This window comes from Malaclemys terrapin, chromosome 2, assembly GCF_027887155.1.
Source record: "Malaclemys terrapin pileata isolate rMalTer1 chromosome 2, rMalTer1.hap1, whole genome shotgun sequence".
Classification (NCBI taxonomy): Eukaryota; Metazoa; Chordata; order Testudines; family Emydidae; genus Malaclemys; species Malaclemys terrapin.
In genome coordinates, this window is record NC_071506.1 from 258413620 (window position 1) to 258441514 (window position 27895).

The 27895-nt window shown below is 42.2% G+C and overlaps 1 protein-coding gene and 1 long non-coding RNA gene across 5 annotated transcripts in view; one reads left to right on the forward strand and one right to left on the reverse strand.

Annotated features, from left to right (window-relative positions):
- The window catches only part of NRP1 (neuropilin 1), a 141020-nt gene that overhangs the window by 38057 nt on the left and 75068 nt on the right, over positions 1-27895 (reverse strand). For all 4 annotated transcript variants that reach the window (XM_054020933.1, XM_054020932.1, XM_054020931.1 and 1 more), the window contains exons 7-9: positions 22956-23122; positions 5181-5336; positions 1854-1998 (exon numbers count right to left, since the gene is read on the reverse strand). In XM_054020933.1, the coding sequence (XP_053876908.1) occupies positions 1854-1998; positions 5181-5336; positions 22956-23122 (468 nt within the window). The remainder of the gene's footprint in view (positions 1-1853; positions 1999-5180; positions 5337-22955; positions 23123-27895) is intronic.
- The window catches only part of LOC128833051 (uncharacterized), a 44803-nt gene that overhangs the window by 13552 nt on the left and 3356 nt on the right, over positions 1-27895 (forward strand). Inside the window, exons 3-4 of the long non-coding RNA XR_008444097.1 lie at positions 12277-12349; positions 26981-27081. This is a non-coding gene — a long non-coding RNA (uncharacterized LOC128833051). The remainder of the gene's footprint in view (positions 1-12276; positions 12350-26980; positions 27082-27895) is intronic.

Consider the following 27895-nt stretch of genomic DNA (forward strand, 5'->3'; position numbering starts at 1 on the left):
GCCAGTTCAAAGAATATAAGAAATAACTTGACCCTTTCCTCCAAACTCAAATCTCATTTTGCTTGAGTCTTTAATTTAATTTATTTTTTGTTTGCTTAATTTTGTACTTCCTGGTTTCGGAAGGTAGTGGAAGTACCAAAATACCACAAGTATTTCTGGCCTGATGGGAACCAGGAAGTATCAGAAAACTCATTGTCAACTCTATTCTTATGAGTTTTCCAGCCTGATTGCTAAACCAAGTAGGAGAAAGGTCACATCTGAACTTGTGGATGCTTATTCAAATAGAAATTCCAAACATTCTGAAGTTAGCCATTACTGGTTATTAATCATTAAAGCATTTTGCAGAAATTAGTAACTGTATAAATTCTATATTATTTTGTTACTGGTCTAGATACTAGGTATTTTCATGTTACATTGTTCTGGCTTTGAAATATAAAGTGAACTCCTTAATAAATCTAATAATAAAGCCCTTGGCCTAATTGGGAATATCTTGGAGACTATGGGGTGCGGAAAAGAGGGCCAGGCGAGGGACTGTCAGAAGAGTAACACATGACATAGTAAAATAATTAAAAGAAAACCCCTACCCTGCCCGTTCTCTGAGGCCCCGCCCCCACTCACTCCATCCCTTCTCCTCTATCACTCGCTCTCCCCACCCTCACTCACTCATTTTCACCAGGATGCCTCAGGGTGTTGGGGTGCAGGAGGGGGTGAGGGCTCCAGCTGGGGCCAGAAATGAGGACTTCAGGGTGCGGGAGGGGATTCCAGCTGAGGCAAGGGGTTAGGATGCGAGAGGGGATGAGGGCTCTGGCTGGGGGTGTGGGCTCTGGGGAGAGGCCGGGGATGAGGAATTTGGGGTGCAGGAGGGTGCTCCAGGCTGGGGGGGTGGAGCTGAGGGGTTTGGAGTATGGGAGGGGGCTCCGGGCTGAGGCAGGAGGTTTGGGTGTGGGAGGGGGAACAGGCTCTGGGCTGGGGATGCGGGCTCTGGTGTGGGGCCAGAGATGAGGGTATTGGGGTGCAGGAGGTGGTTCCGGGCTGGGGCTGAGGGGTTAGAGTGTGGGAGAGGAATCTTGGCTGGGGCAGAGGGTGCAGACTCTAGGGTGGGCTGATGATGAGGGGTTTAGGGTTTAGGAGGTGCTCCGGGCTTGGATGGAGTTCAGAGGGCAGGAGGGGGATCAGGGCTTGGGCGGGGGTTGCGTCGAGGAGAAGGTGAGAACTTCGGCTGGGGTGCGGGCTCTGGTGTGGGGCCGGGGATGAGGGATTTGGGATGCAAGAGGGGGCTCTGGGCTGGGGCTGGGGCTGAGGGGTTCAGAAGCCGGGATGGGGATCAGAGCTGGGGCAGGGGATTGGGGAGCAGGAGGAGGTCAGGAGTGCAGGCTCCGGGCGGCGCTTACCTCAAGCAGCTAGTGGAAGCAATCGCATGTTCCCCCTCTGGCTCCTACATGGAGGCATGGTCAGGCAGCTCTGCACACTGCCCCATCCGCAGGTGCCACCCCCACAGCTCCCATTGGCCTGCGTAGCTGTGGAGCTGGCACTTGGAGTGGACGCAGCGTGCGGAGCCCTTAGGCTGCCCCAACGCCTAGAAGGCAGAGGGGGGATATGCCACTGCTTCCAGGACCCGTGCGGAGCTGGGCAGGCAGAGAACCTGCCTTAGACTCGCTGCGCCGCCGACTGGACGTTTAGCGGCTGCCGCCAGGGTCCCTTTTCAGCCGAGCATTCTGGTAAAAAACCGGACACCTGGCAACTCTATGAGAATAGTCATTTTTCAGAGAACAGAATCATTCAAAAGAAAAAGAAGAAAGTGCCAAATGTAAGTATAACAAACGTCAGGTTTTCAAAATCTTCCTGACACCTACCTGTTATCTTACAGCCATAAACTTCAAATCTCAGCGATATCCCATTTTCCCAGCTTGCAGGTCTGATCCGAACAAATCGTGCTAACACTGGCTTGGGAAACGTCCTATATATAACATCAGTGGGGTTGACATTCCCTTGAAATACCTTAAGGAAAAAGGTTTTTTTTAAAAATAATACGTAGTTTATAATTCTGTGTTTTACACGTACCAACAATCCGAAGTTGAAACAGTTTTTTGCACGGAGGAATATGTCATTATACTCATAGCATAATTTCTGCAAGCAACTAAGCCTGGAAGATGCCTCTATATAACATACCAACGCTTAACAGTTTCTCTGCTGTACTGAGTCTTTGGGAAGAAAATTAAAGAAGACACAATATACATGACAATATTGAATGCAACTGTTAATCCATTATAGTTAGACTGGGATAAATTGGATAGGTCCTGAACCTCATGCTCAGATGAGCTGTGCTCAGTGCATCACATGCGGTGTGGGTAAAGGTAGCTATATGCTGCCTAGATACTCCTGTGAGGACCTGTTTGACGCCCTTCTGCCCACCTCCACCAAGCAAGATAGAACAGCTTCAGGGGCCATTAGGTGAGCTGAGGATCACCAGAGTGTAGTAATGGTCTGGCAATGCCTCTTTTCTCCTGGCATATCCCTCATGCCAGGAGTCTGTATGGAAGGCATAATGTAGGGCCAGCTACACTGGGTCTGTGCCATCCAAGGATTGTGCTATGCTGGAAAAAACCTCAGCTGCCTGGTTAGGGCAGCTTTATGGCTTCTAAGCTTCACTAGCTGATGCAAAGAGGCTGTAGTATGAGCCAGGGTCTTTGTTTACATGTGACTCAGAATCAAAGATCTGGACTGAATTCAGTGAGGAATCATCTGCATTTTAGGTTGTGTAAAAGTTCCTTTACTGAATCAGGATCAAATATGCATTCCTTTGCTTGTACTTGGACTCTTGAGTTTTGCAGGAAATAATATTGCTTATTTTGACCTTCTGTTATGTAAAATCCTTCTTAACAAATACCAAAGTTCTTCTTTTGTCTTGTATAGTGAGGTTTAATTCTTATAGCTGATTGTTTTCAATCTTCTAGGATCCTGTCTTTGACCCTTTAGGCCAATGGTCAAACAATAAGTCCCACAAATAAATATTGTATTGGTCTCTGCTTTCTTGTTGATAAGCATGCTCCTCTGTAATAGGGCCAAAACTTCTAAAAGTCTTAGTCCAAAGGAGGTGACTCAGTTTCCTGCTTCTTCCTCAAATAGAGTGAAGACAAATTTCCTGTTTTTTTAAATGAATATAGGCTTAAGAACTTCTCCTTTTATGGGAGATTTGACGGTTTCTTACACATAATTCCAATTTTCCTGTCATTTTCAGTTGCTGCATTGATTTGGTGGGTTAGCTGCATGCAGCCATCAGCTCATCACCCTAAGTTATTCATTAAAGAATTTAATGTATTGGATTTATTATCTAGGGAGAACTTCTAGACTGTTGTCCAGCTTCTGATCCATTTCTTGCGGCAAAATCTTTCCAAGAAGAATTGGTCTGGTTTTTCTTAGTGGGTGAGTCTGGATAGGCCCAATGATTCTGACTAAAATACATGGAACTCCAGGTTATGCTATAGCTATAAATCTTTCAAAATGAAAGCCTCCTCAAAGAGCTGTGTAGTTTCATGAGCTTGTTGCTGCATCAATAGCCCCAGTTCCCCTACCTTTTGGTTTTTGAAGGAATATAAAAATTGAATGTCAGCCTGGTTTAGTTCATGTAATTTTTTTTTTTTTTTTTTAGTACTCTTACCTACAATATAACATTGCTGTTTTACATCGGATTTGCTTTGACTAGAGAAAAAAAATGTAAACTCTTCTAACCAATAAATCAGAGCGGTCAAATCTTTTGATAAACAAAGCAGAGCATGTACAACAGCCATGTAAATTGTAAGTTTTCCAGGGAGACTGAATTTTGAGACTAGTTGTAAAAGAGGCATTTGTTCTGAGCATACGACTAACAACCAGGAACCCCTGAGTTCTAATACCACCTCCAACATTGATTTCCTCCATGATTTTGGAGGAGTCACTTAATATCTCTATTTCTATTTAGGTTCTTATACAGTGCCCACCATTGTGGCATTTGACCTTGTCAGCTTCCCCTCATTTATAAAACAGGGATAAAAGTACTATATCAAGTGGCTGCTTTGAGGATTAATTTATTATTGTTCATTAAAGTGCTTAGAAGTTTGAATCAGCTACATAAGTGATAGAGATTATCATCATTTTGAGTGGACACTTTTGTGGAAGGTATGAGATAGGACTGTAAGATACAGACATGTCAAGATCACATAGATATGTTTATATTTTTATATTACATAACTATGGCAGGACTTCAACAGCCGTGTCTGCTCAAAACAGCTATCTTGAAAGAAGGCAGCATGGAGTAATTCAGTTTCCATTAGGTCACATTAGAAACTATTGGGAACACTGGCTTCTGAGTGAGCATGAGAGTAGGCGTGAGCAGACCACTCATGTGAGTAGGGTGAGCAGAGTTTGGCCCTTAAACAAATTACCTTCATGCTCACGATGGCAGATAATGAGGATTTTTCTTACAAGTGGTAAACACTGTTTCAGTTGGAAGGCGGAGAGGGCAAATCCATAGACAAATGGACTAGGGAAGGTGATTTAATAATCTTTATAAGGCTGCAGAGATATGCATAGTCATCTATCTGAGGTACTTATATGACCCCCATCACTGTAGTGTCTAAGAGTATGTCTACACTGCAATTAGACACCTGCAACTGACCATGCCAGCTGACTCATGCTCATGGGGCTTGGGCTAATGGGCTGTTTACTAGCGGTGTAGCTGTCCAGGCTCAGGCTGGAGCCTGGGTTCTAGAACCCTGAGAGGTGGAAGGGTCCCAGAGCTCGGGCTGCAACCAGAGCCTGAACAGCTACACTGGAATTAAACAGCCCCTGAGCCCGAGCCCCACAAGCCCGAGTCGGCTGGCATGGGCCAGCCATGTCTAACTGCAGTGTAGATATACCCTAAGAGCCTCACAATCTTTTAACGAATTTATTTACCTAGCACTTCTGTGAAGGAGGGAAGTACTATTATCCCTATTTTACAGTGAGGAGCTGGGGCACAGAGAGACTGAAGTGCTTTACCCAGGGTCACACAAGAAGTCTGTTGTGGTGCTGGGAATTGCATTTTGGTTTCCCACATCCCAGGCTCGGGCCCTAACCCCTTGATCATCCTTCCTTTCTCATTATTGTAGCTACTACTATGGTTTACTACTTGACAAGAGTGAGGTGAAATGGAAAAGACTTACCAAAGCTTTATTGCCCTCCTTAAGCGTAATCCAGTCTTCTCCATTGGAGCTGACATCTACTCGATATGATTTCACATAATATTTTTTCTTAGTTTCCTTCGAGATGGCTCCCTGGGTCCCGATGCCAGATACAAATCGGAGAAGGCCTAGGTCTACCTGTGATAACAAATATGGAGATGTGGACAATCTGTTTATAGCATAATAATGTTATAATAGCAGAAAACAGCCTTGTTTCCAAAGGAGCATAAGGGGTTACTAAAAAAAGAAAAGTATCCTATTATTGATGGCAATGTGGCCTGTAGCTCCTTATCTGTGACTGTGCATCAATTTATTCCTAAACGATATTATGATAGTATGTGAAAACATCTGCCTTTTCAGTCAAGAGATATATAGTAAAAGGTTCTCTTTCATATATAGGAGAGGCACCACAGACTCCCATCAACTTTAATGGATCATGCTCCAGGAACTATTATTATTTATTATTGTAGTGACTAGGAGCCTCACTCATGGACCAGGACACCATTGTGCTAAGTGTTGTACACAGAACAAAAAGACAGTACCTGATAAACTTATTTGAAAAAATCCTCAGTAAATACCTGTTCTGACAAACACAGTGCAGTTGAATCATTAGAATTCAGGGCTGGTCTATGCTAGAAAATTCGATTGATCCAGCTACATTGCTCAGCGGTATGAAAAAACCACAATGTCGTTAACCCGATCTAAGTCCTCATGTAGACAGAGTTAGGTCAATGGAAGAATTCTTCCATCGACCTAGCTACTCCCTCTCAGGGAGGTGGTTTTACTACAGAGAGGGCAGAACCCCTCATATTGCTGTAATAAGTGTCTATATTGAAGCGCTAAAGCTGTGCCATTAGCATTTTAAGTGTAGATATAACCCTACTGCTGGGGAAATGAATGCCACTTTATGTGCATTTTTTATATATATATATGTACAGTATGTTAGATGCATTCTCGCTCCCTCCCTCATCCAAACAGACAGGATCTAAAGGGTTGAGGGCAACCAAGATGGTTTCTAATAAGTAGATCGATAATCATAGCTCCATAACTTTTATTCCTTCCTTATTTTCTGTCTTTGTGCAAAACAGTAAGAAGTGCTAATTAAAATTGAGATCTTCCAAAAAGCTGGATGCTTGCTTTTGCCTCTTATAACAATTTATTTCATTTCAATATAAGAAATATAGTTATTCACAAAATATTAGCCCTACTAATTTACTCCCCTAAAAGGAACAAAAGACAGAGACTCCATGAAGGCCACTAGGAACTTCACTATTGCTACTGATTGTATGTGGAAAGTGCCCAGATACTACAGTGATGGGCAGCACTATAAAACCCTAAGGTAGACAGATTTACAACAGTCACATGAGTCTTTATAATTAATTCTGTAGGAGTGAGATTGATAAAATCATGTTCCTAGTCAACGTATGTCACTAAAACTTAAAAATGTCACTGTAAAAGAAAAAAAAAGTTGTCTTGTATATTGTGGCAATACAGCTATCATTAAGGAATAAATTGCTCGAATATTTGGTTCCTGCACAAATCTCTATTGAACCCCTCTCCCCAGCTACAGTATAATATCCTAGTGCCCAGCCATTAATAGATTGAATTAACTCCTCTTGTGCTAATGTCCCATGCATGTCTCAGGCTTTTTCATTATTTTCAAAGCATGCAGGATGCAGAATGTATGTCTCCAGTGTTCCACAAGCATCCTTTTTCCTGGATGTATGTCATACACCCAAAGGCACCGGAGTGGCTAAATCAATATGCTCTGCATTCTTTCTCAGATAGCTGTAGGAAGTGTTATTCAGGACAGGGTAGCTGCTATTTCGATTTCCATGTCATATATAAGTCGTTTTGAAGTCCTGCAACAAAAGAACAGTAGCCCTGTGTGGGAAGGATAGTGCTGGCTTTCAGTGCAAAACCCTTGTCTCTGCCACGGTTTTTAAGGCTGGCAATGCCAATACTTGCATTTTAGTTTGATGAATCAAAAAAAGTCCCTGCATCTGAATTTTTAGGGATGAAATGCTGCAAAGATTTGTTTGTAATAGGAAAAAAAAATTCTCTCTCTCTCTCTCTTAAAAAAAAAAAATCCCAACACTGTCTTACAAAACAATCAAGTGATTTAAAGTTACTGGAGAGCCTCAAATGTTAGATTGCTACAATCTGAAAGTTCATGGGGGAGTCTGGGTATCATTGCACAGAGCAATCTCAACTTAACTTGAAATGCTCTCAAAATTGTACTCTGCTGATTGTAAAGTGTGCTGCACAGAGTCATGTCCAATATCACATTCACTTCCAAGCTGAAGTGCACTTGAAAATCTGGAAGTCTGAGGGAGTGTAGTGCTGAGTTATTTAAATGAACTGCTTCTCTTAAAATTTCCAACAGCTCTTCAGGTTTGAAATGATTAGGGTCCTAAGCATGTACAGTTCCAGCTGATTTGAAATGACTCTAGTGGTTTTTTTTTATTTTTTAACATACAGTCTGTAATTCATTTTGAATGAAGTCAAGCGACAGTCTGTTATGAGAGTTCTAGATATTTGAAGCCAAGCTAAAACTTAACATCAGAGGCTAAGGGAAACATTTGACTCTGAAGCAAACAATTATTGTCCTCAAACCAGACCTTCAAAACCATGTTTATGAATCCTTCTTACTAACTGAGGTGATAGCAATAATATAAAAAAGGTGGAAACTACCCTGGAAACTGCATAAGATGTCCTCCTGTGCTTTTAAACTTCCCATCACCGAAGTCTCATATTAATCACTTTGAGATATCCAAAACTGCGTTTTTCTTTCTAATGTTCATTAAGGATGACCATAAAGCTTTACAACCTGTTTAGAGAAGGGCTCTATTGGCGAAATTCACCTCTGTGCAAAGGGTTTAAGTGTTGCATAGGCCTCTGCACAGAGGTGAATTTCAACCTATATCCAAATTCCTACTACCCACTGGCAACTGAAGGTACCAAAAAGATAACTCTGGTCAGACACAGATGCTCAGTGTTAGAATTTTCAGAAGAACCATCTTCAGAGGGCAATACTTCAAGGACAGCTGTGTCATCATTTCTTATGCTTTTGGGGTTGAGCTTATAAGAACAACTGTACCTACACTTTCCAGTAGGGTCTGTGTATGACAGTATGCTCACTTTTCCACAAAGGGTTCCAAACATTAATGTACAAAGATTGCCCATTTTTCTAACTCAGTCAGCCCATCTCCATTTGTGATAGATTATTTGACAGCTGGCTTTTTGTTTTATACGAGCTGTATTTTGATACGTTGGTTTGAAGAACTTCTGTTTCGCGTTAATTTGAACTGTGGAGGGATGTGGTGATGAAAGACTGTACATCTGAAGCAGAACATCAAATGCATTCACTAAAATTATTTGACTTTTCACTCAGTGTGTGATAAACAAACATCTGGTATTTATTTTCTGGGATGCAAACTATTTTGTAGAAGTTTATTGCGCTTTGTGTGGCTGAGTGGCCGTTATCTGAGCTAGCCTACACAATCCACAATAGTGACATCATGACACGTCACTTCCAATACCAGGATTTTATTTTTGATTATAGCACCTCGATTGTTCTCTTCTTGAGTCTTTCCCTGCCTTCATTCAGATGAAAACTTATATCCCTTCTCAAAAATAATGCATTAGGGCCTGATCCCATGTATTCTGCTTAGGGTGTTACTTGTTACAATGAGATTACCTATGTTGGCAAGCATTACACTTGGTAGCAAATATATAAAGGATTGGGTCCTTAGCTTGCATGAAATGAGGAAAATCTCAAATATATCATTTTTCTGGGAGAGAAATGGTCCTATCAAGGGGAAATAGTTGTTCTTGCTTACTGCATAAGACTTCTTAAAGCAATTCCTGCCCTGTGAAAGCATATTGAAAGATGCTGACTGTTTCAGCATATGAACTATTGCCTCAGTATTTATTCTGCAATGCCTCTTAGCATCCAGTAAAAATACTTTTTATAGCTGCACTATTGTCTGACAAACTATAGGAGTCACATTCCTGAGATATAGATATGCAAAATGCTGCACACATATTTTTTTCAAAACCACTTAAGGAGGAGGACAAAGAAGCATATGTAGCGCTGTGCAGTAAATCATGTAGCAAATCTCTGCAAACTGCTGGTTAAAGAGCAGCATGTAGCTTGCAAGCCATGAAATGAATATTACTGCTTCCTATAATCATAGATAATCATGTCATAATGAGGAAGGCCTTATTTTCAAAATGAAAATCTGCTTTGCTCAATATAATACAGTCCACTGGGGCGGTCATGGCAAGGGAATTGTTACCAGCTTTTAACACCCTTACTGTAGGCCTGGGCAACAGCCTGAGAAAATAAAGGACAAAGAGCTAGAGTTTGATTAACAACAGGAAGCTATTTGTTGTGAGCATCTCTTGTGGCTTGAAAAGATGTATAATTCATCACTTAACATTGCATACCAAAGTAAATATTGTTAGAGAATTGTGTCATTTCCTTAGATAGCACAGATGAACTATGGTGGTACTTCACTGCCCTACTATCTACTACTCTAATTATGCAAGGGTTGATCAGCATTGTCTTTCATTAGCATACCTTTTTTTTTAGCTGCTGTTGATTTGATTGATCACTTTGGCCCATGCTGTGTGTAGAACTATTATTCAATTCCTTTATTTATCGATATTTAAGTCACATGGGTTACAGCCTTTAATTGAAACTCTAAAGGAACTTTTAATTTACTTGGCAAATCAAATTAATTACAATAGTCTTCATCCCTGAAATTTGTGGTCATTACAAAAGTACAACTCCTTGACTCATTTACTTCCACTTTGGCTTTAAGTGAGTAAAATTTATCCTTTCTCTTTGTGCAAAACTCCCATTGATATTAATGATAGCTCCATAAGGAGAATAAGAAGAGAGTATGGCCCTTAAAGAGGGATCTATCATGCACCAGTGGACTGAATGGGAGCTTTCTCATTGACCTCAGCAGAAGCAGGGCCTAAGTACAGTAGTAGAAATGTATACTCAGTGTAAGTATGAAACAGATGATGGGGCAAACATTTGTGTCAAAGGAAAAAATATCACAGCAGGAAAACAAGAGCTGCCCTTGCTTTAATAGTTGAAATATTCTTTAGTCTTAGCTTCGAGCCTAAATCCCCATTGCTGCTTTGTAACAGTAAAACTTAAATGTAAAGGAGGCTATTGCATTCAGGCACTGACATTGGTGTTGCAGTACTGAGTACAGAGCGATTTTTCTTAGAGGCAGATTAACCAGCTTCTATAGGAGAAAACTTTGGAAAAGGATGAAAAGGTTTGGCTGCAAGGTATAAAGGAGCTTCAGCAATTGTCAGCACAGTGCTTGCTGAAGAAAGAAAAATGCATAAAGTGTAAGAAAAATGAAGTCCAAAAAGAAAAAAGAAAAGACCTCTGTTTTTTGACTGAGAAAAGATAATGCTTGTGTGGGCTGTGTTGCATCTGGATTCATGGCACATTCTCCCACTCTTATGTTAATTTTTTTTTTGCATAAATCAGAAGCAACTAATTAAAAAAGAAATATTTAATTCTGACATGTTCTTTGAACTGGTGTTCCATCTGGTTCTATTTGAATAGTAAAATCTGCTGTAGTTGTAAAAATTGGCAAGCAGCACTCTGGTAAAGAGAAACAAAAGAGACTCAGTACAGCAGGTTAATACACTAGCATTTCAACTTGAGACATTTCCAGAATTCAGCATACCACATCGCTCCAGTATGGAAAGTATAAAGATCAAATGTGAAAGAAAAATGCTGTTAGTGAGGTGGGAGAAGTACTGCCACTGGTCTACATTAACTCGGTGTGATATTTATAGTGTGAGTCTAGTTTGGATTCAAAGTACAGGGAATGCAATGTTATGATGAAATGGGATAAATGTATTTGATGAAATGCATTCATTGCATACACAATGCTGAGAAACAAGTCTTCAAATACTCATTTCTATGTTCTACTAAAATATATATTTTAAAACATTTATGAAGTAACATAATTATATTCAGAAGAATCAGAAAAATACCTTCTTCCTAAGTTATCTCATACCTGATAACTCCTTAGAACCTGGACACTAAGATATAATAAACTCTGATAACAAAAAGAAGAAAATGTAATAGTATTTGGATTTCTATGGACTCCAGAATCTAAGTAATCAGCATCTTATGCAATTTGAAATCTCCCTGTAGCAATGAACAGAAAGGCTGATGTACTTCTAGTGCTTTAGAAAAAGATTGTTTTACGTCTTCAAGAAGCATATCTAATTGTGAAATATTACTTCTTTTAAATGAAAACCTTTGCTTCAACTCTGCATTAACTTGCAGATGGATACCTAAGACATGTACAATGACGGGGTCAGAAAAAGAAAAAAATGTGAATGGCTCTTTTCTCCAGCTAAGATACTTAGGAACCCTTGCTGAGCAATACATGATTCAAGAACTTAATACTTTTAATTAACGTTTTTGAATGCTTATTTGTAATTTACATTTAATTTTAAACCTGAGTTTAATCCTGTGATCTGGAATGAAGACAAGTACTTAGTACAGTCTGAATGTAACCTTCCCAAGTTTGTGTTAGAGACTATAGAAATGGGAAACTCTATTACAATACTTACAGAACCGGTTTCTTCTAATAGAAGAACATAATTATAGGGCATTTTTCTAAGTTAATGAGTAACTAACATTCACAAATGAAATGCAAGCACCCCAAAGTCTCCCAGTCAAACTGCTTCCCATGTGAGAAGCTGGGCTTTGTGTGGGAAGCAGTGAATTTCACCTATACAGCACTGTTGTGACATTCTTTTGCCAGTTACAGTAATCACAGGTAATCACGTCCCAGAGGTATCATAGGGCGTAGGTACCAGGACCTTGTTGCCTAATACATTTTGGCATTCTGAATCCAAGTACATTACTGTACACATGTAAACACACACAAATAACCTTAGCTGCCCCCTATTTTCTGCTTTACCACCCACACTAATGCAGCAGGAGGACGTTGGTAAGCATGAGGAAGAGATATATTATAATGGATAAAACTTCTACTGACTTAGATTTTGATCTTCCAAATAGATCTGCCTGTGTAGCCACTGACATCCAGAAAAAGACCCAAAGATAGACCTGATATTCATGAGCATGGGAGTAGGTAAGTACTTTTGAGTTACATGGGCATATCCATAGTTTCTTGTTATCTGTGAGCAGCTCTCGCTTTCTCAACATTTGACACAATCTCTGCAAATCAGGCAATTGCTCACTTTTTTCTGCATTCATTTTTTCTCTTTTAAAGGGGGCTGTCAAGTTTGTCAGGCCAAAAAATTGACTCCCCATTTCTAGCACAGCACATGGTGCATGTTGTTTTTTGTTTACTGTTAGCCTAACAATAAGTCAAGTCTTTTAAAAATATATAGGCTTCATGCTTTCCTCCTGGGAGGAAAATCCAGTATCTATGGTGAGATGCTGTGGTCACTGGCATGCTATAAACAGAGAGAAAGAGAGAGAGGGATAAAGTACATACATAGAAGGGTCACCTTGCAGTGTCCTTAGTATGTTCCCTCTCAATTAATTTAGACTTTTTTAATATTCTCAATTTAATATTCCCACAGGGTATGAGATCTGGAAATGCAGCAGAAGCCAAGCAACATTGGCATAGATCCTGTCATATAGGTAACCAACCCCTAAGTCGGTGGTTCTCAACCTATTTACCATTGTGGGTCACATCCAATACTACCTGTATGGCCCTGAGGATGTCACATAGGCTGCAGCTCTGTGCTGATTGGGCCGCAAGTGGCCCATGGGCCATAGGTTGAGAACCACTGCCCTAAGTGGTGATCTCTGAGTCCCCTCCTCCCTTCTGACAGCATTTCTGAAGAACCTGCCAAAGCTATTGGCTCTCTCCTGGTGCTAAAGGAGGGGAGTGTGGGGCTGGGGGAATTGCAGAAGGAAGGTAATGGTAATTCAAACTATATTAATTGCCATGAGGATTTCACTTGGAAATCTTTCAGTAGCTGAAGGGAACCTGATGTGTTGAGTGGCCATTCCCCAGCCCTGCTCTTCTCCCAGCACAACCTGCTCAAACCATGCAGATTTCATGTTGATGGGTTTCCAAGGGCAGGGGATGATGCTATGGAGCTGTTGCTCCACTTCTCTGTGCTCTCCACCCTGTTCCTGCAGAAGTTGCTCCCCTCAAGCAATGTGAAAGGGACATCTAACTATCTTTAGCATCTTGGTTTCTGAAAGCAAATACCAGAGTAGATTTCCTGAGGTAAGGATGTCATTACATAGAGGACCACTGACAAGGAACATCAATTCTTCTGGCCAAACAACATTGATAATACCACTTTAAAATTATGTCCATACTACAAGGGTCGTGTAAGTCCAGAGCAGAACCTGACCTTAATCGGAGTTGTATTGGTAAATCAAGGGAAATGCCTAATTTAAAGCGTGTTTTACTTTAGCCACTTCATTCAGTATTAAAATAATCTGCAGCCTTAATATAGTTTGTTAAAATATGCAGCTGCCTCAATTCATACCATAATGGGACAAGCTCATCCCTGGAGTAGCTTCAGTTAAGCTACACCATGAATGAATTTGGACCAATGCATTCAACATAGGAGGCTGCAAAGGAGAGAAGGAACAGGCGACATAGGGACAGCTGGTTGTTAGAAGTTATGTGTAAACAGTCTCTGAAGAAAAGCCAGTTGTTCCTGAGAGCAGATGAGGTGAGTCTCAGTTTAATTATTTGGTCAGTTATGTGCTGGAAGCTTTGTTTATCAGAGAGTTACAAAGTTTGCACTGATGCCCCTTTGAAGATCATTTGAAAAAAAATTAAACTTTCATAGGTGAGCCAAAAAAGGAACTTTCCCCCTGTAGAAATATACCCTTCTCCACTCCCTATCTTCCGGGGGCAGAGGAGTAACAAAACATGGGAGAGAAGTTGAATTGCCTTGTGAAGGGCAGGTATTTACGACATGGAGAGAATCTCCTTTGTCCTTCCACTTTACCTATTAGGTAAATAAAAGTGTAATCTAGTGGCAAAAACTAAGTCAAAAAGGCAGGGAAACACAGGGACATATGAGGCAAATAACACAGCAACAGAAACCCTGGAGCATGGTTGGGAGAATAGGGATGGACCCACAAGACCCATAAAATCCTCAGCTTCATACCATTGTACAAGTGTGGAAAGAATAGGCAAAAAATGCCTGATAGTCTCAGTGAAATGCTCTGCAGTAAAATAAATATGTCCATCATCTTCAGAATGATGGACAGGCCCCACAGGCACAAAGCTCTCTGGCTCAGTAACAACTATCCTTATTATAACACACCTCAGCTGTGTGTTCTGACCCAGAGCCCCATATTTCTAACTGTTACCCTCCATCATTCTCTTCCCCCTTCTGCCACTGCTGCAGTCTGACACCTGCCCTGTCTTGCAGATTAATTTTATTTCTATTGCACTTAAAGTCAAATCCTGCTCCTTCCTTCATATCTACAGCCTTGGCTGCAGTGGAACTGGTGGGATTCCACTGCGTGACGGTGGGAGGCAGAACCAGAGGAGCCCACACAGGGGCTCTGCTTGGCTCCAAAGGGGCTTTTTTCTTCCAGCTGTGGAGGAATGTGATGGGGTGTACTTCCCACACTGGTTCTGAGAGGACAGGTGGGCCCAATCAACCAATTAGGCTGCAAGCTGGGAAAATTAAGGTTTGGAGAAAAGCCCTAATTAGAAGGAGGCTCACCTGAGCAGAGGTGGGCTGAGCTAGTAAAAACTCAGGAATCTGGCAGCAGTAAAGGCTGCTGGGAAAGTCTATAGTCACTCTCTGGCAGAAGGGAGGAGTGTTTGGAGTCTGGGAGGGTAGCAAACTCAGAGTGGGGGAGTGCCAGGTGATGGTAAGGAAAGAGTTCATGGAAAGGCGGCAAGGTTGAGAATGGAACAGACCTGGGCTGCTGATTAGAGGGTCTCTGAGCTAGAACCTGGAGTAGAGGGCAGCCTGGGTTCCCCCCACTAGCCATTGAGGTAGTGAGTGGGAAGATTGCCTAGGAGTGAGGAAGTGGCAATGAGGTGGTGAATGGGAAGACTGTCTAAGATTGTGGAAGAAAGACTTTGATAGCCCTGAAGGGGGAAAATGCATATAGTGACCTGGCTGGAGGGTCAAGCCACAAAGAGGCGGCAGCAGCTTGAGTGAGAGTGGTGTGCAACTATGTGAAGGCACATTGCCCTCGGGAAGTTAATCCCTTGAATGGCTAGGAGGAGGTGCCATTCTAGCAGTGAGAAGGCACATGGAGATCTGGAGCTGGGCTGGGAAGCATGTGAATAGCTTGTAGGTCTTGATTATGTTGATCCACTGGCTCCTTCAGAATGGGTGACATGACCAGAGTAGCCTATTGCAATAAGGCTACAAGTGCAGCCTTGGCATGCTCCCATATGCTGGAGATAGGCTTGCCCCCTAAGGCCCATAGGATCCCGCTATATCAAGGCTGTCTGTCAAGATCAACAGAGGGGTAGGAAGGTTTTTCTGTCATACCGCAGACTGTACCTATCATGGCTTGTTACAGCAAAGAATCTTGTGCAGTACCGTGAGTGTCCCCTCGCCACTCTGACTTCCCAGGGACAACGGCAAGGCCTGGGGGTTCTCTTGGCTTGAACTGGCTAATTTAAATGCTTGAAACATTCCAAATGTCATACGTTCTGTGGCTCTTTTACTATCTGGTTTCAGTATGTGCCTTTGTCAAATTGCATCATTTATTCCCATGTCACAGCTTCCTCCTGGTCAATTAACCCAGCTCCTGGCCTGTGCCATCTATACTCTGTAATAATATCCAGAAAGGAAGATTCCTGTAGCATTCTTTACCTTAATGCAAACATATCTTAAGAGCATAAGACACCCATAATGATTTTCCTCACACAACTGAACAGCCAGCATTGCTTGTTATAATTTGCTGGAGTGGCATTATGAACTGTAAAATGACATGAAGTGAATATATAACTTGTATTCTTAGAAGGGGGAGGGGGAAGAATTGACAGTTACTGTGCTTTCATGTCAATGCACTCCCTAACGATGAGTGAAGCTCAGCACTACAGCCTGCGAAGTTCACCTCTCAGGCAGCCTTTCAAAGATTGGGAGGACTTGAAAGCTGAGTTTTTCCAGGTTTCATCTTATCACATGCAGTAGTATGATGCACTTCACTGCAGTGCAAACTCCAAAAGAACCAAAAACAAAAAAACACAGGCACCAAGGTTTATACTTTCCCAAGCATTCATGTGAAACATTTAGATAAGCTTGCTCAGGAAAGCCAACCTAAACAACTGCCTGATGTAAGAATAACCCTGTTAAAGAAATTAATGTGCTGTGCACCAGCCTATATAAATACTGACTGTATTTTTAAGTGAATACCTGATAAGGAAATAGGCCAGTTACACGGCTGAATGCCTAAGGCACCAAATGATGAAATGCAATTATTTTCAAACTTTTGCAGGAATAAATCTGCTGTGCACCAATTTATATCAGTTCCGCATGCTTTTATGTCACACTTACAAAGGGATAAATATTATAGGAATATAGATAACTGCAAATTTAAAGAAATAAAGACAAATGTGGAATGAAAGCTCCATTTCAGAAGTCCCTATCATTCTGCTGAACTACTCTGTACACAAGAATGTTTAAAATCATTCTATATATTTTCTCTGCACAAGAAAATTAGCAGTAAATACACACCGGATACCAACCAAAGGAGGCTAGTGAGGGCTCAGTATTATTTAAGGGGCCTGTTCTTGCCCCCCTACTTCAGACTTAGGTTTACATGTCCACAAGAGGCATGTAAACCCCAGAAGCCTTGGGAAACTCACTTTGTATCATATCTTCTGATCCTCCTGAGGACAGTTGGGCCTATTGACTACCCTGAGTAGGTGCTCAGATGCCACAGAGATGGGTTTGGTATAAGAATCTAGACAGACAGACCAGAGAGTAAAAGGGGGATAATAGGGGACCTGCTCCATGGCAGAAGCCTGCTGCTCAGTCTAAGTACTCGTATAGTTAATAGACATGCTGTACCCTTTTCTGCAAGCAACCTGCGTGTAGAGGGCTTGCTAAATGTTACAGGAGAGAAGAATTGCACCGCTAAGGAGCTACTGTACAGGTAGGTGGAGGGAAGAAGAAATTGCACCGATACTCCTGCCCAGCTGGGTGGATGAAATAAGAAACACACTCACAGATGTCTTTGCCTGACCAGGCAGAAAGAAGGAAAAATACACACCTTAGACATCATTGCTGAGCTGTATGGAAGGAATAATAGTTCCACAGAGATTGGAAGGAATATTTTGATAGTAACTTGCATATTCTGCAGTAAATATATACAAAAAATGTCCACAGAGGGCTTGAAAAGCTATATTGGCATGAGAATTATTGATAGTGTAGGTCACCAATGAGACTAGTAATGGGCAACAAATCTCAAAATCACACACACACATTGGTCTCCAGTGACTTCTGTTTAACATACCCTCTCTGGTATTGTGCTCTTTTTGTAGCACTGCAGTCTTTTACGTTCCCCCTTGAAGGGAAGTGGCTAAGATCTATTACAGAGGCTCAGAGATGTAAAGGCCTGTCATGTTTAGGAGTGCCTGGTTTTTGCTCAAGGGCTTCAAAAACAAGATAGGGACGTCATTTAAATATAAGAATTTCATGTGTTACATTACACACAGTGTAACTGTAGGTCCTAAATGTGAACATTAAATGTACTCTGTAAAAATCCAATTACTGATGCTAGGGCAGAAATCAGCCATCCCTTTTAAAGGAAAGTTTTGAAAGTGCAGTCATAAAATCCTTGCATGTTATGGATTTCATTAACATTGTACTCCCCTAGGATTCCCAATTGTACAATAACAGGAGTTCTTTAAATTTTAAATACCACAGACAGGAACAGATTTCACTAAAGCCAGATGTGGAACCCTCACCCTGGCCTTCTTACTGGTTCTAAGAGCTGGAACTGTTTGGTAATTGATACCTATTAACGTGTTTGTTGTTTAGATTACAGAAATGGAAACACTATACTATTTTTCCCCTGAAAAGATATGTTAATAAGGGACACTGGCATACATTCCAACAGCAGTATCTTGCTCTTGATTAAATTAAAGGGTTGTTTTTATTTATTTTTTAAAAAACCTTCTATTTAATCACAAAATGGAAACCTACTGTGTGAAACATAAGTGAAATAAACAAGTAGGTTTAGCTTAAGGTCAGGAGATAGTAACATTCCATTGAACAATTAACTAATTTAAGGCTTATTTTTGGTAACCATTGTCACATGCGTTCCTTTCATGTCTTAATTCTATTCTTATTTGTATATTAATAGAAAATATTTATGTGATCATTTAAAATGCACTGGAAGAAACTCAGCCCAGGCTGACTCCACTGGAGACAATATAGTCACCCCTAGGTTCAAGTTATTTCAGCAAATTTTAAACATTTGCAAAAGAGTAACAAGAAGTAGAGAAAAAGCTATGTGAGATGTAGTTTTGCTGTTGATCTTTTGTCTGAGCTTTTGACATATATTTCAAAATGAAAAATAAAAGAAAGCATACATTTAGCACAGGAGGGTGTGCAACTGATGTTCAGCTGGGCTTAAGAGTTAGTGAGAAATATTTTATGGGCACAAAGGGAGAATCTAGTTTTCCTACTGAAGAATAGATCATATGTCCACAGCTGGAATTCATGCAGATCTTTGTTCAATGAAATATTACAAGCAGCCACCATTTTGCTAATTTTCTTCAGTGAAATGGTCCCAGAGACATCAACACCTCAAGGAAAACAATCATATCATATGCCCTCTAGATGTCCCGCTCCAGATATGGAACTGGATTTAGCAAAAATATTAACCATGAAGGGAGGGGAAAAGAAGGGAAAGGAGATTAGTGGTATTTGCCATATACAAAGAATGGCAAAACAAGGAAATAAATAATTAGAGCTACATTTTCAAACACCTTTGCATATGTACAGCTGCACACATCTCATTTATACACTTGATTTGCATATATGTATCAGGAATTTAGAATGATGTTGTAGCTATGTCAGTCCCAGGATATTAGAGAGACTAGGTGGGTGAGGCAATATCTTTTATTGGACCAACTTCTGTTGGTGAGAGAGACAAATTTTTGAGCTCAAAAGCTTGTCTCTCTCATCAACAGAAATTGGTCCAATAAAAAATACTGCCCCCCACACACACCTTCAAAGGCAGATATGACCACTTAGCCACCTAACTGTTCATGCATAAATTGGGGTCTTACAAGTGTGAATGGATCAATAAATACACACATTTTTGAAAATCTTAAAGCAGTGGATCTTTATCCAGCTAGTATTATAAGAGAAGTGGTTTCAACTTAGGGTATGTCTACACTACCCGCCAGATCAGCAGGCAGCGATTGATGCAGCGGGGGTTGATTTATTGCGTCTAGTCTAGACATGATCAATCAACCCCCGAGCGCTCTCCCGTCAACTCCTGTACTCCACCTCCGTGAGAGGCTCAGGCAGAGTCAATGGGGGAGCGGCAGCAGTCGACTCACCGCAGTAAAGACACCACGGTAAGTAGGTCTAAGTACGTCGACTTCAGCTACATTATTCACATAGCTGAAGTTGCGTAACTTAGATCGATTTCCCCCCCCACACCCCTCAGTGTAGACCAGGGCTTAGTTTCAGGTTCAACACTGATATATCATTCAGCCTGTTTTGCTGGTTCTCTGAATCCCAGAGTTCCTACTGTGTGTAGTCAGTATAAGAACATAAGAACGGCCATACTGGGTCAGACCAAAGGTCCATCTAGCCCAGCATCCTGTCTTCTGACAGTGGCCAATGTCAGGTGCCCCAGAGGGAATGAACAAAACAGGTAATGATCAAGTGATCCATCCCCTGTCGCCCATTCCCAGCTTCTGGCAAACAGAGGCTAGAAACACCATCCCTGCCCATCCTGACTATTAGCCATTGATGGACCATGCTTTTATTCAGATAAAATCCTGCAACACAGGTTTATTACAAGCATCACCAAAGGATGTTGAATCATAACACACAACATTCAAGATTTTCACAAATGGCTGCTTAAGTCCATGTTGAGGTATCTGATATTCAAAAGTGCTGAACAGCTGACCCAGCAATTTCAACTGACTTTAGTGGAAAGCACCTAGCCCACTGTTCCTCAGTTTGTAATTAAATAAATAAATATGATCATAATACCGATGATCATTTAAAATCAGTCACTTACGTCTTTCTGCATTTCAAACTTCCTGAGCCAATTGGGATGAAAAAGGAATCAAGCTACTGAAAATGATGCAGGACCAAGACACGGAATCCTCGGCTCCAACTCGCTAATCTGTCTGGGCTGCCAGTTTGTGTGGCTGCTGCCTCTGCAGAATATAGGTGGGAGCAATGGGTGCGTCCTACTCCTTCTCCCCACCTCACTCCCAGGGCCTGAGTCTCCTTCACACTAAAGCTCTGGTAATGTAAAGGGGCCTCAAATTTACACCCATTTTGAGGCCTCTCTACACTGCTGGAGTGGTGTAAAGCGGCCTTAGTGTAAATCAGAAACAGACCCACAGAGTTTGGGTGCATACATCTGTGCTGTTTGCATGCTCCTGCCCCAGCCACATACCCGCTCTCTGGTGAATTGCAGAGACCTGCAATGTAGAGCTCCTCTACAACATGCAGGTTGAGTGGAGTTTTCATATGTAATATAACAAATCTTTTAAAAGGATTTTATGTTATGGGCTCAGTCATGTCAACTAGACACAGCCCTGCATTGGGAGCAGGATGGTATGGAGCTGTTTTGGCTCAGATGTCTCTAGGATTAATTCTACTTCAGAGAGACAAGTCCCCCTGGAGACCCTAGCACCTGGGGAAAATTGTCTGAGGCTATACCACTTCAGGTATAGGTAGGGCCTGTGAGAGGTCAGCTGACAGTGTGCCAGTATGGAGCACATGGCACTCCACCAGTTTCTTGGCTGGCATAGCAGCAGACTGCAGCCTGAGCCCACTCTAAATTATGTTGAGGCTTTTTCGGTCCCTGGCTATGCCAGGTTTGGGGTAATGGAAAGGTGGCTTAAAGTCCCAAGCATAAAGGTTAGCGCAATTTAGGACCGAATCCATTTTGTTATATGTTTGTTATAAAAAATAAAACATTAAAAAAAAAAAACCATTTCATGGAAAGATCTAGTTCTTCAGTTAAGGGATTAAACTATATATATGTAATTACTATAAGTGAATAAAGCACATAAGCCACATGAATTAGATTTGACTAACCTACTTGTTTTGATTATGAAGCAACAAATGCGTAAGTGACAGAAAGAAAGGCAGCCATACAACCAGATGAAACACATGGAATTTGATTCTGATGCATTCCACTCTTTTCCCACATGCATTCCATGGATTTCAAGCAGCATTGATTAATACCAAGCCTATTACTTCTTAGGTAAAGATTGGGAAGTTTTAACACTTATTTATGGCTAGTTAAGGGAATAAGAATCAACTGCTTTTTTGCCACATTCAAGTATTACTAAGTCCATCACTTACAATTAGCAAGTTTCCAGCAATTCAGGATATGTCTGGGCCTCTTAAGCAGGACTCTTGAGAGTCCCATTGTGTGCAAAGAATCAGAAATGTAAGAAATTTCCTTTCTTGCTTCCCCTTACTGACTGCTGCTCAACATGCTTTTAAGCTTTCTTGCACATTGCAAACCTCACAGGAAGCAGCAATGTGAACATTCTTGTTGATGGCTAATGATGCATTGTTTTTGTATGTCAGTTAGTAATTTCCTATGGAAAACAACAGAAGCAGAAAGAGAACTCCACATATTTAATCTGCTGTAAGCCTTAAATACAGCATTATTAATCTGACATAAGTGAAACTTCTGGCTGTTGCTGTCAGCAACAGAGTTTGGGTCACAATTAAAGCAAGAAGTTAAAAAGACTCAAATAATGCAGATAAGTTTGTACTTTTTGTGTGTGCATGATATTAGGTATATAAATATTAGTATTAGTCTTCTAAAATGAATTTGGTTTTATTCCACAATAATTAATATGAATACATCTAACATGTTCAGGAATGATGTGACCAGCGAACTATGGACCTGATCTTGCAAATACTTTAAAACATGAGTAGTCCCACTGAACCCAATGAGAGTCTTCAGGTGCATACGTGTTTGCAGGACCAGAGCTTATATCAATAGTTCTTTGGCGACAAGATTACCAGTCATACTAAAGAATGTTTTGTTTTGTGATATGGAAGAATAGTTACTAAGGTCAAGATTGGGAACAGTGAACTCATTTCATTTCTGACATAATCTAGATTTGGATTCAGGCCTTTAGAGGTGAAATTCTAGTCCATTAAGCATGGTACCACATAACTCTAAGTATTATCAGTTAGAGGGATAGCACATGCTCAGTTTACTGGACCATTTCACTTTAAGTATATGTTAAACTAATATTGACTTTTCCACTAAACCAAAATCTCTGTTATTTGTGCCCAGAAGACTGAAAAAACAATAGACGCAGGAAGCAAAAGAATTAATCTTCTTGACCTTTTCTTTGTTATACCTTCGGGAGTCAGTCTTTTTGTGTGTGTGTATAACAGGAAATGTAAGATATTCACTTGCTACAGTTCTTACATTATGCAGAAATATTTTACTGTATTATTTTGTATATTCTTTACATTTTCCATTGCCAACTTGAATGCACTCCACCGAGTTTTATTAATATTGTCTCTGTAACATTATCTTCTTACCTGTATCCATTCTCTACTGGAATCGTCTCCAGGGGTCCATCCATTTTCAGCGTAATTTAGCCGGGACCTTTCTGAAGACCAGTTGGTGCTATACTGGGAGGAGACAGTGATTTGGTCAGAGTGAATTTCTCCTGATTCCATACCTAGTGGTTCCATGCACTGGAAATCTGAAAAAAAATAAATTACCATAATTACTTTAGTCAGCTATTTCAGTTTAGTCTCAGGATAATGAGAACATGTTTTCCTGTTCTGAATATGAAAATCTTGTTTATATGTGACTTTGAATTCTTCAGTAACTTTAACTGAGGCAGTACTGGGCTTGTAGTGTCATTCTTAATGCTGTCACTTGAGTTGTCATGGCAATTCCTGCAATAATAATGCTATACAAATATTTTTAGCCCAGCATTGTAGCCATTTCAATACAGGACAATCAAATTCTCTTTCCTAGGATAGCAAACTACTTCTGTGGGTGGATTTATAACATAAAACAAAGTATGCTTAACCTATAAGAACTGGAGCAAACAAGTCAGATGACACATCAAAATTTGTAATATATGTAATGTATTAGAGTCAAATATAAAAATACTTTACAATTTATTATTACAAAGTCCATCAATTCTTCCCACACCCTGGATATTGAGGAAAACAAACCAGGTTTGAATCCAGCCCAGGTGTTTAATGACTAAAAGGAGTTACCATTCCTTTGATAACTAGTTGTAAGTTACATGAATTGATGGTCCCCATCCAATCTCCATAGACAAACATTACCATGACAATTTAGCAATAATTGGCTGCCTAGTTAGTAGTCTTTACAGACTGGCCAAAGGCTGAATGGGCCATGGGGACTAAATTATCCTCTGACCCATGGAGAAGATTACTCCACTCAGGATTGAGGCATATTTACATGGTGGTGTGGGGATGCTTGCATTTTTACTGCCAATGCTATATCTGCTGGGGGAGAGGGAGAGAGGGGGGAGGGGACAGAAAGGACTTTAGTTTCCGAATCTGTAATCCAGTGCATTTCATACCTATCCTCTCTAAACTGGAGGTCAGATAGGCCAGTGCCTTTCACAAGCACTAAATTTAGACTAGATACATGCAGTAAAATATCTAAAAACCCATTGCAACAGAAATATGACTGGATATGATTTTTCTTTTATTTCCTGTAATGCTGTGAAATATATTTAATTATTTTTATGTAACTGTGAATCTTTAATCTTATACTGGGGAGAGGTTTCCTTGAGTTGTCATCATGATAAATGGCCCACAAGAAAACCAGGATGTCACCTATAACTTTAAAAAAATCAACAGTTTTGTATTGTGAGACAGCAAACTAGAGTGTGGTAATAAGAGCCATTAATTAACTCAGGGCTAGAATAACATGTTTGTACACAAAAGAGTAACACTGAAGGGGAGGAATTTTAATAGATGGATGAATGAAAATGCTTTTAAATGAATTGTGACAACTAACACAGTTTGCAAATGTGTATTTTTCCTGTGCAAAATTTTGACTTTTCAGTTAAAAAAAAAAACCCTGAAAATTTTCATGCAAAAGCTTTTGGCTGAAAACCAAAAACTTCATTTGGGAAATGCTGTCATGGTGCCTTCTGGAAATTGTAGTGTGGGTGCCTCGTGCCCCAATTCTCCTCTATGGGTTGAGCTCCCTGGCCAGATTACATCTCCCATGATTAGGGTTGCCAACTTTCTAGTCGTACAAAACCAAATACCCTAGCCCCACCCCTAATGGGAGTGCGGAGCTGGTGCTCAGGGTGGAGGCAGCACGCGGAGCCGCATGGTCCCCCCGCCTAGGAGGTTGAACTGCTGGCTGCTTCCGGGGCGCCAGCCAGGACAGGTAGGGACTAGCCTGCCTTAGCGCCGCAGCACCACCGACCAGACTTTTAGCGGCCTGCTCGGTGGTGCTGACTGGAGCCGCCAGGGTCCCTTTTCAACCAGGCATTCCGGTCGAAAACCAGACACCTGGACACCCTACCCGTGATGTACCACATTCTCCCCAAATCCTGAGCCACCAAAATCAGTAACAGATTTACAATGGTGCCAGTGGTGCTGGGCCCACACTTTGAAGAGGCCCATTATAGACTCGACTAACCCATCCATACAGCTGGATCTGGCCCCTCGCTCAGGGCAGTCCAGCACCCAGGCCTGGCTGTGTGAGTGGTTCCCTGCCAGCAGGTCCCGCACGCCACCCAGCAGCCGGGCTCTGCTATGCAGGCTGGGCAGGACTCTTGGGGGTTGCATCCGGGGGGTCTGCCCCACTCCCCAGTGCAGCTCTGGCTCTGAGTGGTCTCTGCCATCCACCAGCTGTGGGACCCTCCCCGCCTCCCCGGGGCTGAGATGCCTGGGACTGGTGCAGAGACTGGGCAAGTCTCAGCCAATGCGGGGGGAGTGGTGGGGAGAACAGCACGAGGTTGAGGGGACATGGCTGGGCTCTACCAGACAAGTGGGTTTGCAGGGAGCCCGGCCTGCACAGGCTCTGCTCCTGCTCCAGCCTGGCTGACTGCGCTGCTCCCAAGGGGCTGGAGCGATCCCTGTCCCGGGACCGACCTGAGCCATGCTGCTGGCTCAGCCCAGCAGTCATGGTCACCTCCCAGTGGGGCTGGTGAGTGCATCTGGTGGGTCAGGGCACAGGTTTCTGGAGGGTGGGGGAGATATGTGTGTTTTGGGGCCCTGGGCGGTGTGGGGGCTGGTGTGGGAGTGCTGGTCATAGAGGGGTGGGGAAAGTCTGTGTATGTTGGGGCACTGGACAGTGTGGGGTTTGTGTGGGATGCTGTGCAGTTGTGGCGGTGGGGCTCTGGGGAGATCGCTGGGCAGTGGGGCATCGGGGGCTCTGGGCATAGGGGTGTGTATGCATTGGAGGGTGCTGGGCAGTGTGGGGTCTGTGTGGGGTGCTATGCAGTTGTGGTGAGGAGTGTGTGGGGGAGTCTCTGGGCTGGGGGGTGCTGGGCATATGGGTCTGTGGGAGATTTCAGCGGGGAGCACAGGGCATAGTGTCTGTGGGGGCGGTCTCTGGGTATGGGGGGTGTTGGGCGGGGGAGGAGGGTGTGGCGCATGACATGGGCCCACCCCGAGGGGTAGGGGCAGGCCAACGTGCATCTGGCTGCTGCTGCTGGTTTGTAAACAGTGCTCATGCACTGGGATGGGTGGAGTGGATCCATCCCCGCCGCACTGTGCCCCATTGTCCCTGGCCTGCCCCTCACTCCATTGCCCCCATGGGGGCCCACAAATACGTTTGGCACCAGGCCCACAAAAGATTAACCCAACCCTGACCACAGTACTTTGTGGGAGCCCCTGGAATCTCAGCTGAAAGCAGTAATGACTGCTTGGGGTAAAGGAGCGGTTGCCTTAGCTTGGAGCCAATAGCAGACTCTGTATGTGGTTTAACCACTAGAGGGAACAAAGACACACCCTATTAGCATGGATTAAACAAGAAATCTGTTTCTGTGGTTACTGAAACCTATTTTTACTGTTTCACTGTGAATAAATGTGCATATATATATATATATATATATACACACTTAGGCCTGGTCCATGCTAGGCAGTTAGGTTGGTTTAACTACATTGCTCAGGGGTATGAAAAGTCCACATCCCTGAGCAATGCAGTTAAACTAACCCCCAGAGTCAACAATTCCCATCGACCTAACTACCACCTCTCGTAGAGTGGAGTACTTATGTTGACAGGAGAAGACCACCTGTCGGTGTAGCTGATGTCTTCACTGAAGCGCTAAGATAGCTTAGCTGTGCTGCTGCAGCATTTTAAGTGTAGACAAGCCCTAACATTTTGACTGCACTGTATTTTAAGGGTAAAATTAATCCATGATAGTAGAAGGTTCCAACACAATGGTTGTATAGACAGAAGGAAGGTGGCTGTGGAGCAGGGGCACAGGGATACGCTACATCTCCTGCACCTGAGTAAGAGGCCAATGAATCTAAGGGCAGGTCTTCACTACCCACCGGATCGGCGGGTAGAGATCTATCTATTGGGGTTTGCTTTATCACGTCTCATCTAGACGCAGATAAATCGATCCCCGAACGCGCTCCCCGTCGACTCTGGAACTCCAGCTTGCGAGAGGCGGAAGCGGAGTCGACTCGCCGCTGTCCTCACAGCCAGGTAAGTTGACCTATTCGCGTAGCTGAAGTTGCGTATCTTAGGTTGAACCCCTTCCTCCCCCCCAGTGTAGACCAGGGCTAAAACAACATGTACCAAGTGGCCAGAATATCCCACATTCAGTGTGTACAGGGATTAAAGCCGCAGCTCCAGGCTAAGTGGTTGAATAGGGCGCTTTATATCCTCCCTGGAGGTTGGGTTGGCTTCTGGTCCATTTACTTAGATTTCACATTGAGAAGGGAGAGAATTTCACCCTATGCAAAGTAACTCTTGATTCTTCTTTGAGGGAGTGTTACATTCATTCTGGGTGAACGTTTGGACCTCATTAACTGAGACAAAGAGGAGAGGGTTTGATTAAAAAGGGCCTGAAACCTAAGAAGTCCCTTTGTTTTAAGTTCAAACCAAACAAGGAAGCCTACAATGCTGTGGTGTAATGTGAGGCCTCCATTAAACATTTCAGGCTGTGTTGCAAGGATAAGCATTGAAGAGATTTGAGATTGACATTTGGGAGAGAAATCTGTCACAGATTTCAGAATAATGCCAAAGATTTCTTATGATATGGTTTGAGGAAGGCTATGTATGGTAAATCAGTCCTTTTCATCTAGGAACTTGATCATCAAAGCTCACTCCTTGTAACAAAAGAAGAATATGAATTTTTGAAGGTTGCAAGCCTTGTTCATATTTCATTGTTTCAGTGCAATGCTTCCACAGTTCATCAGTCCCAGGTTTACTCTGCCAACTTAGTTATTTATAACAATTCTTCTACCTTCCCGACTTTATTAAAAAATAAAACCACGAAGAAGTGTCTTCTCCTCAC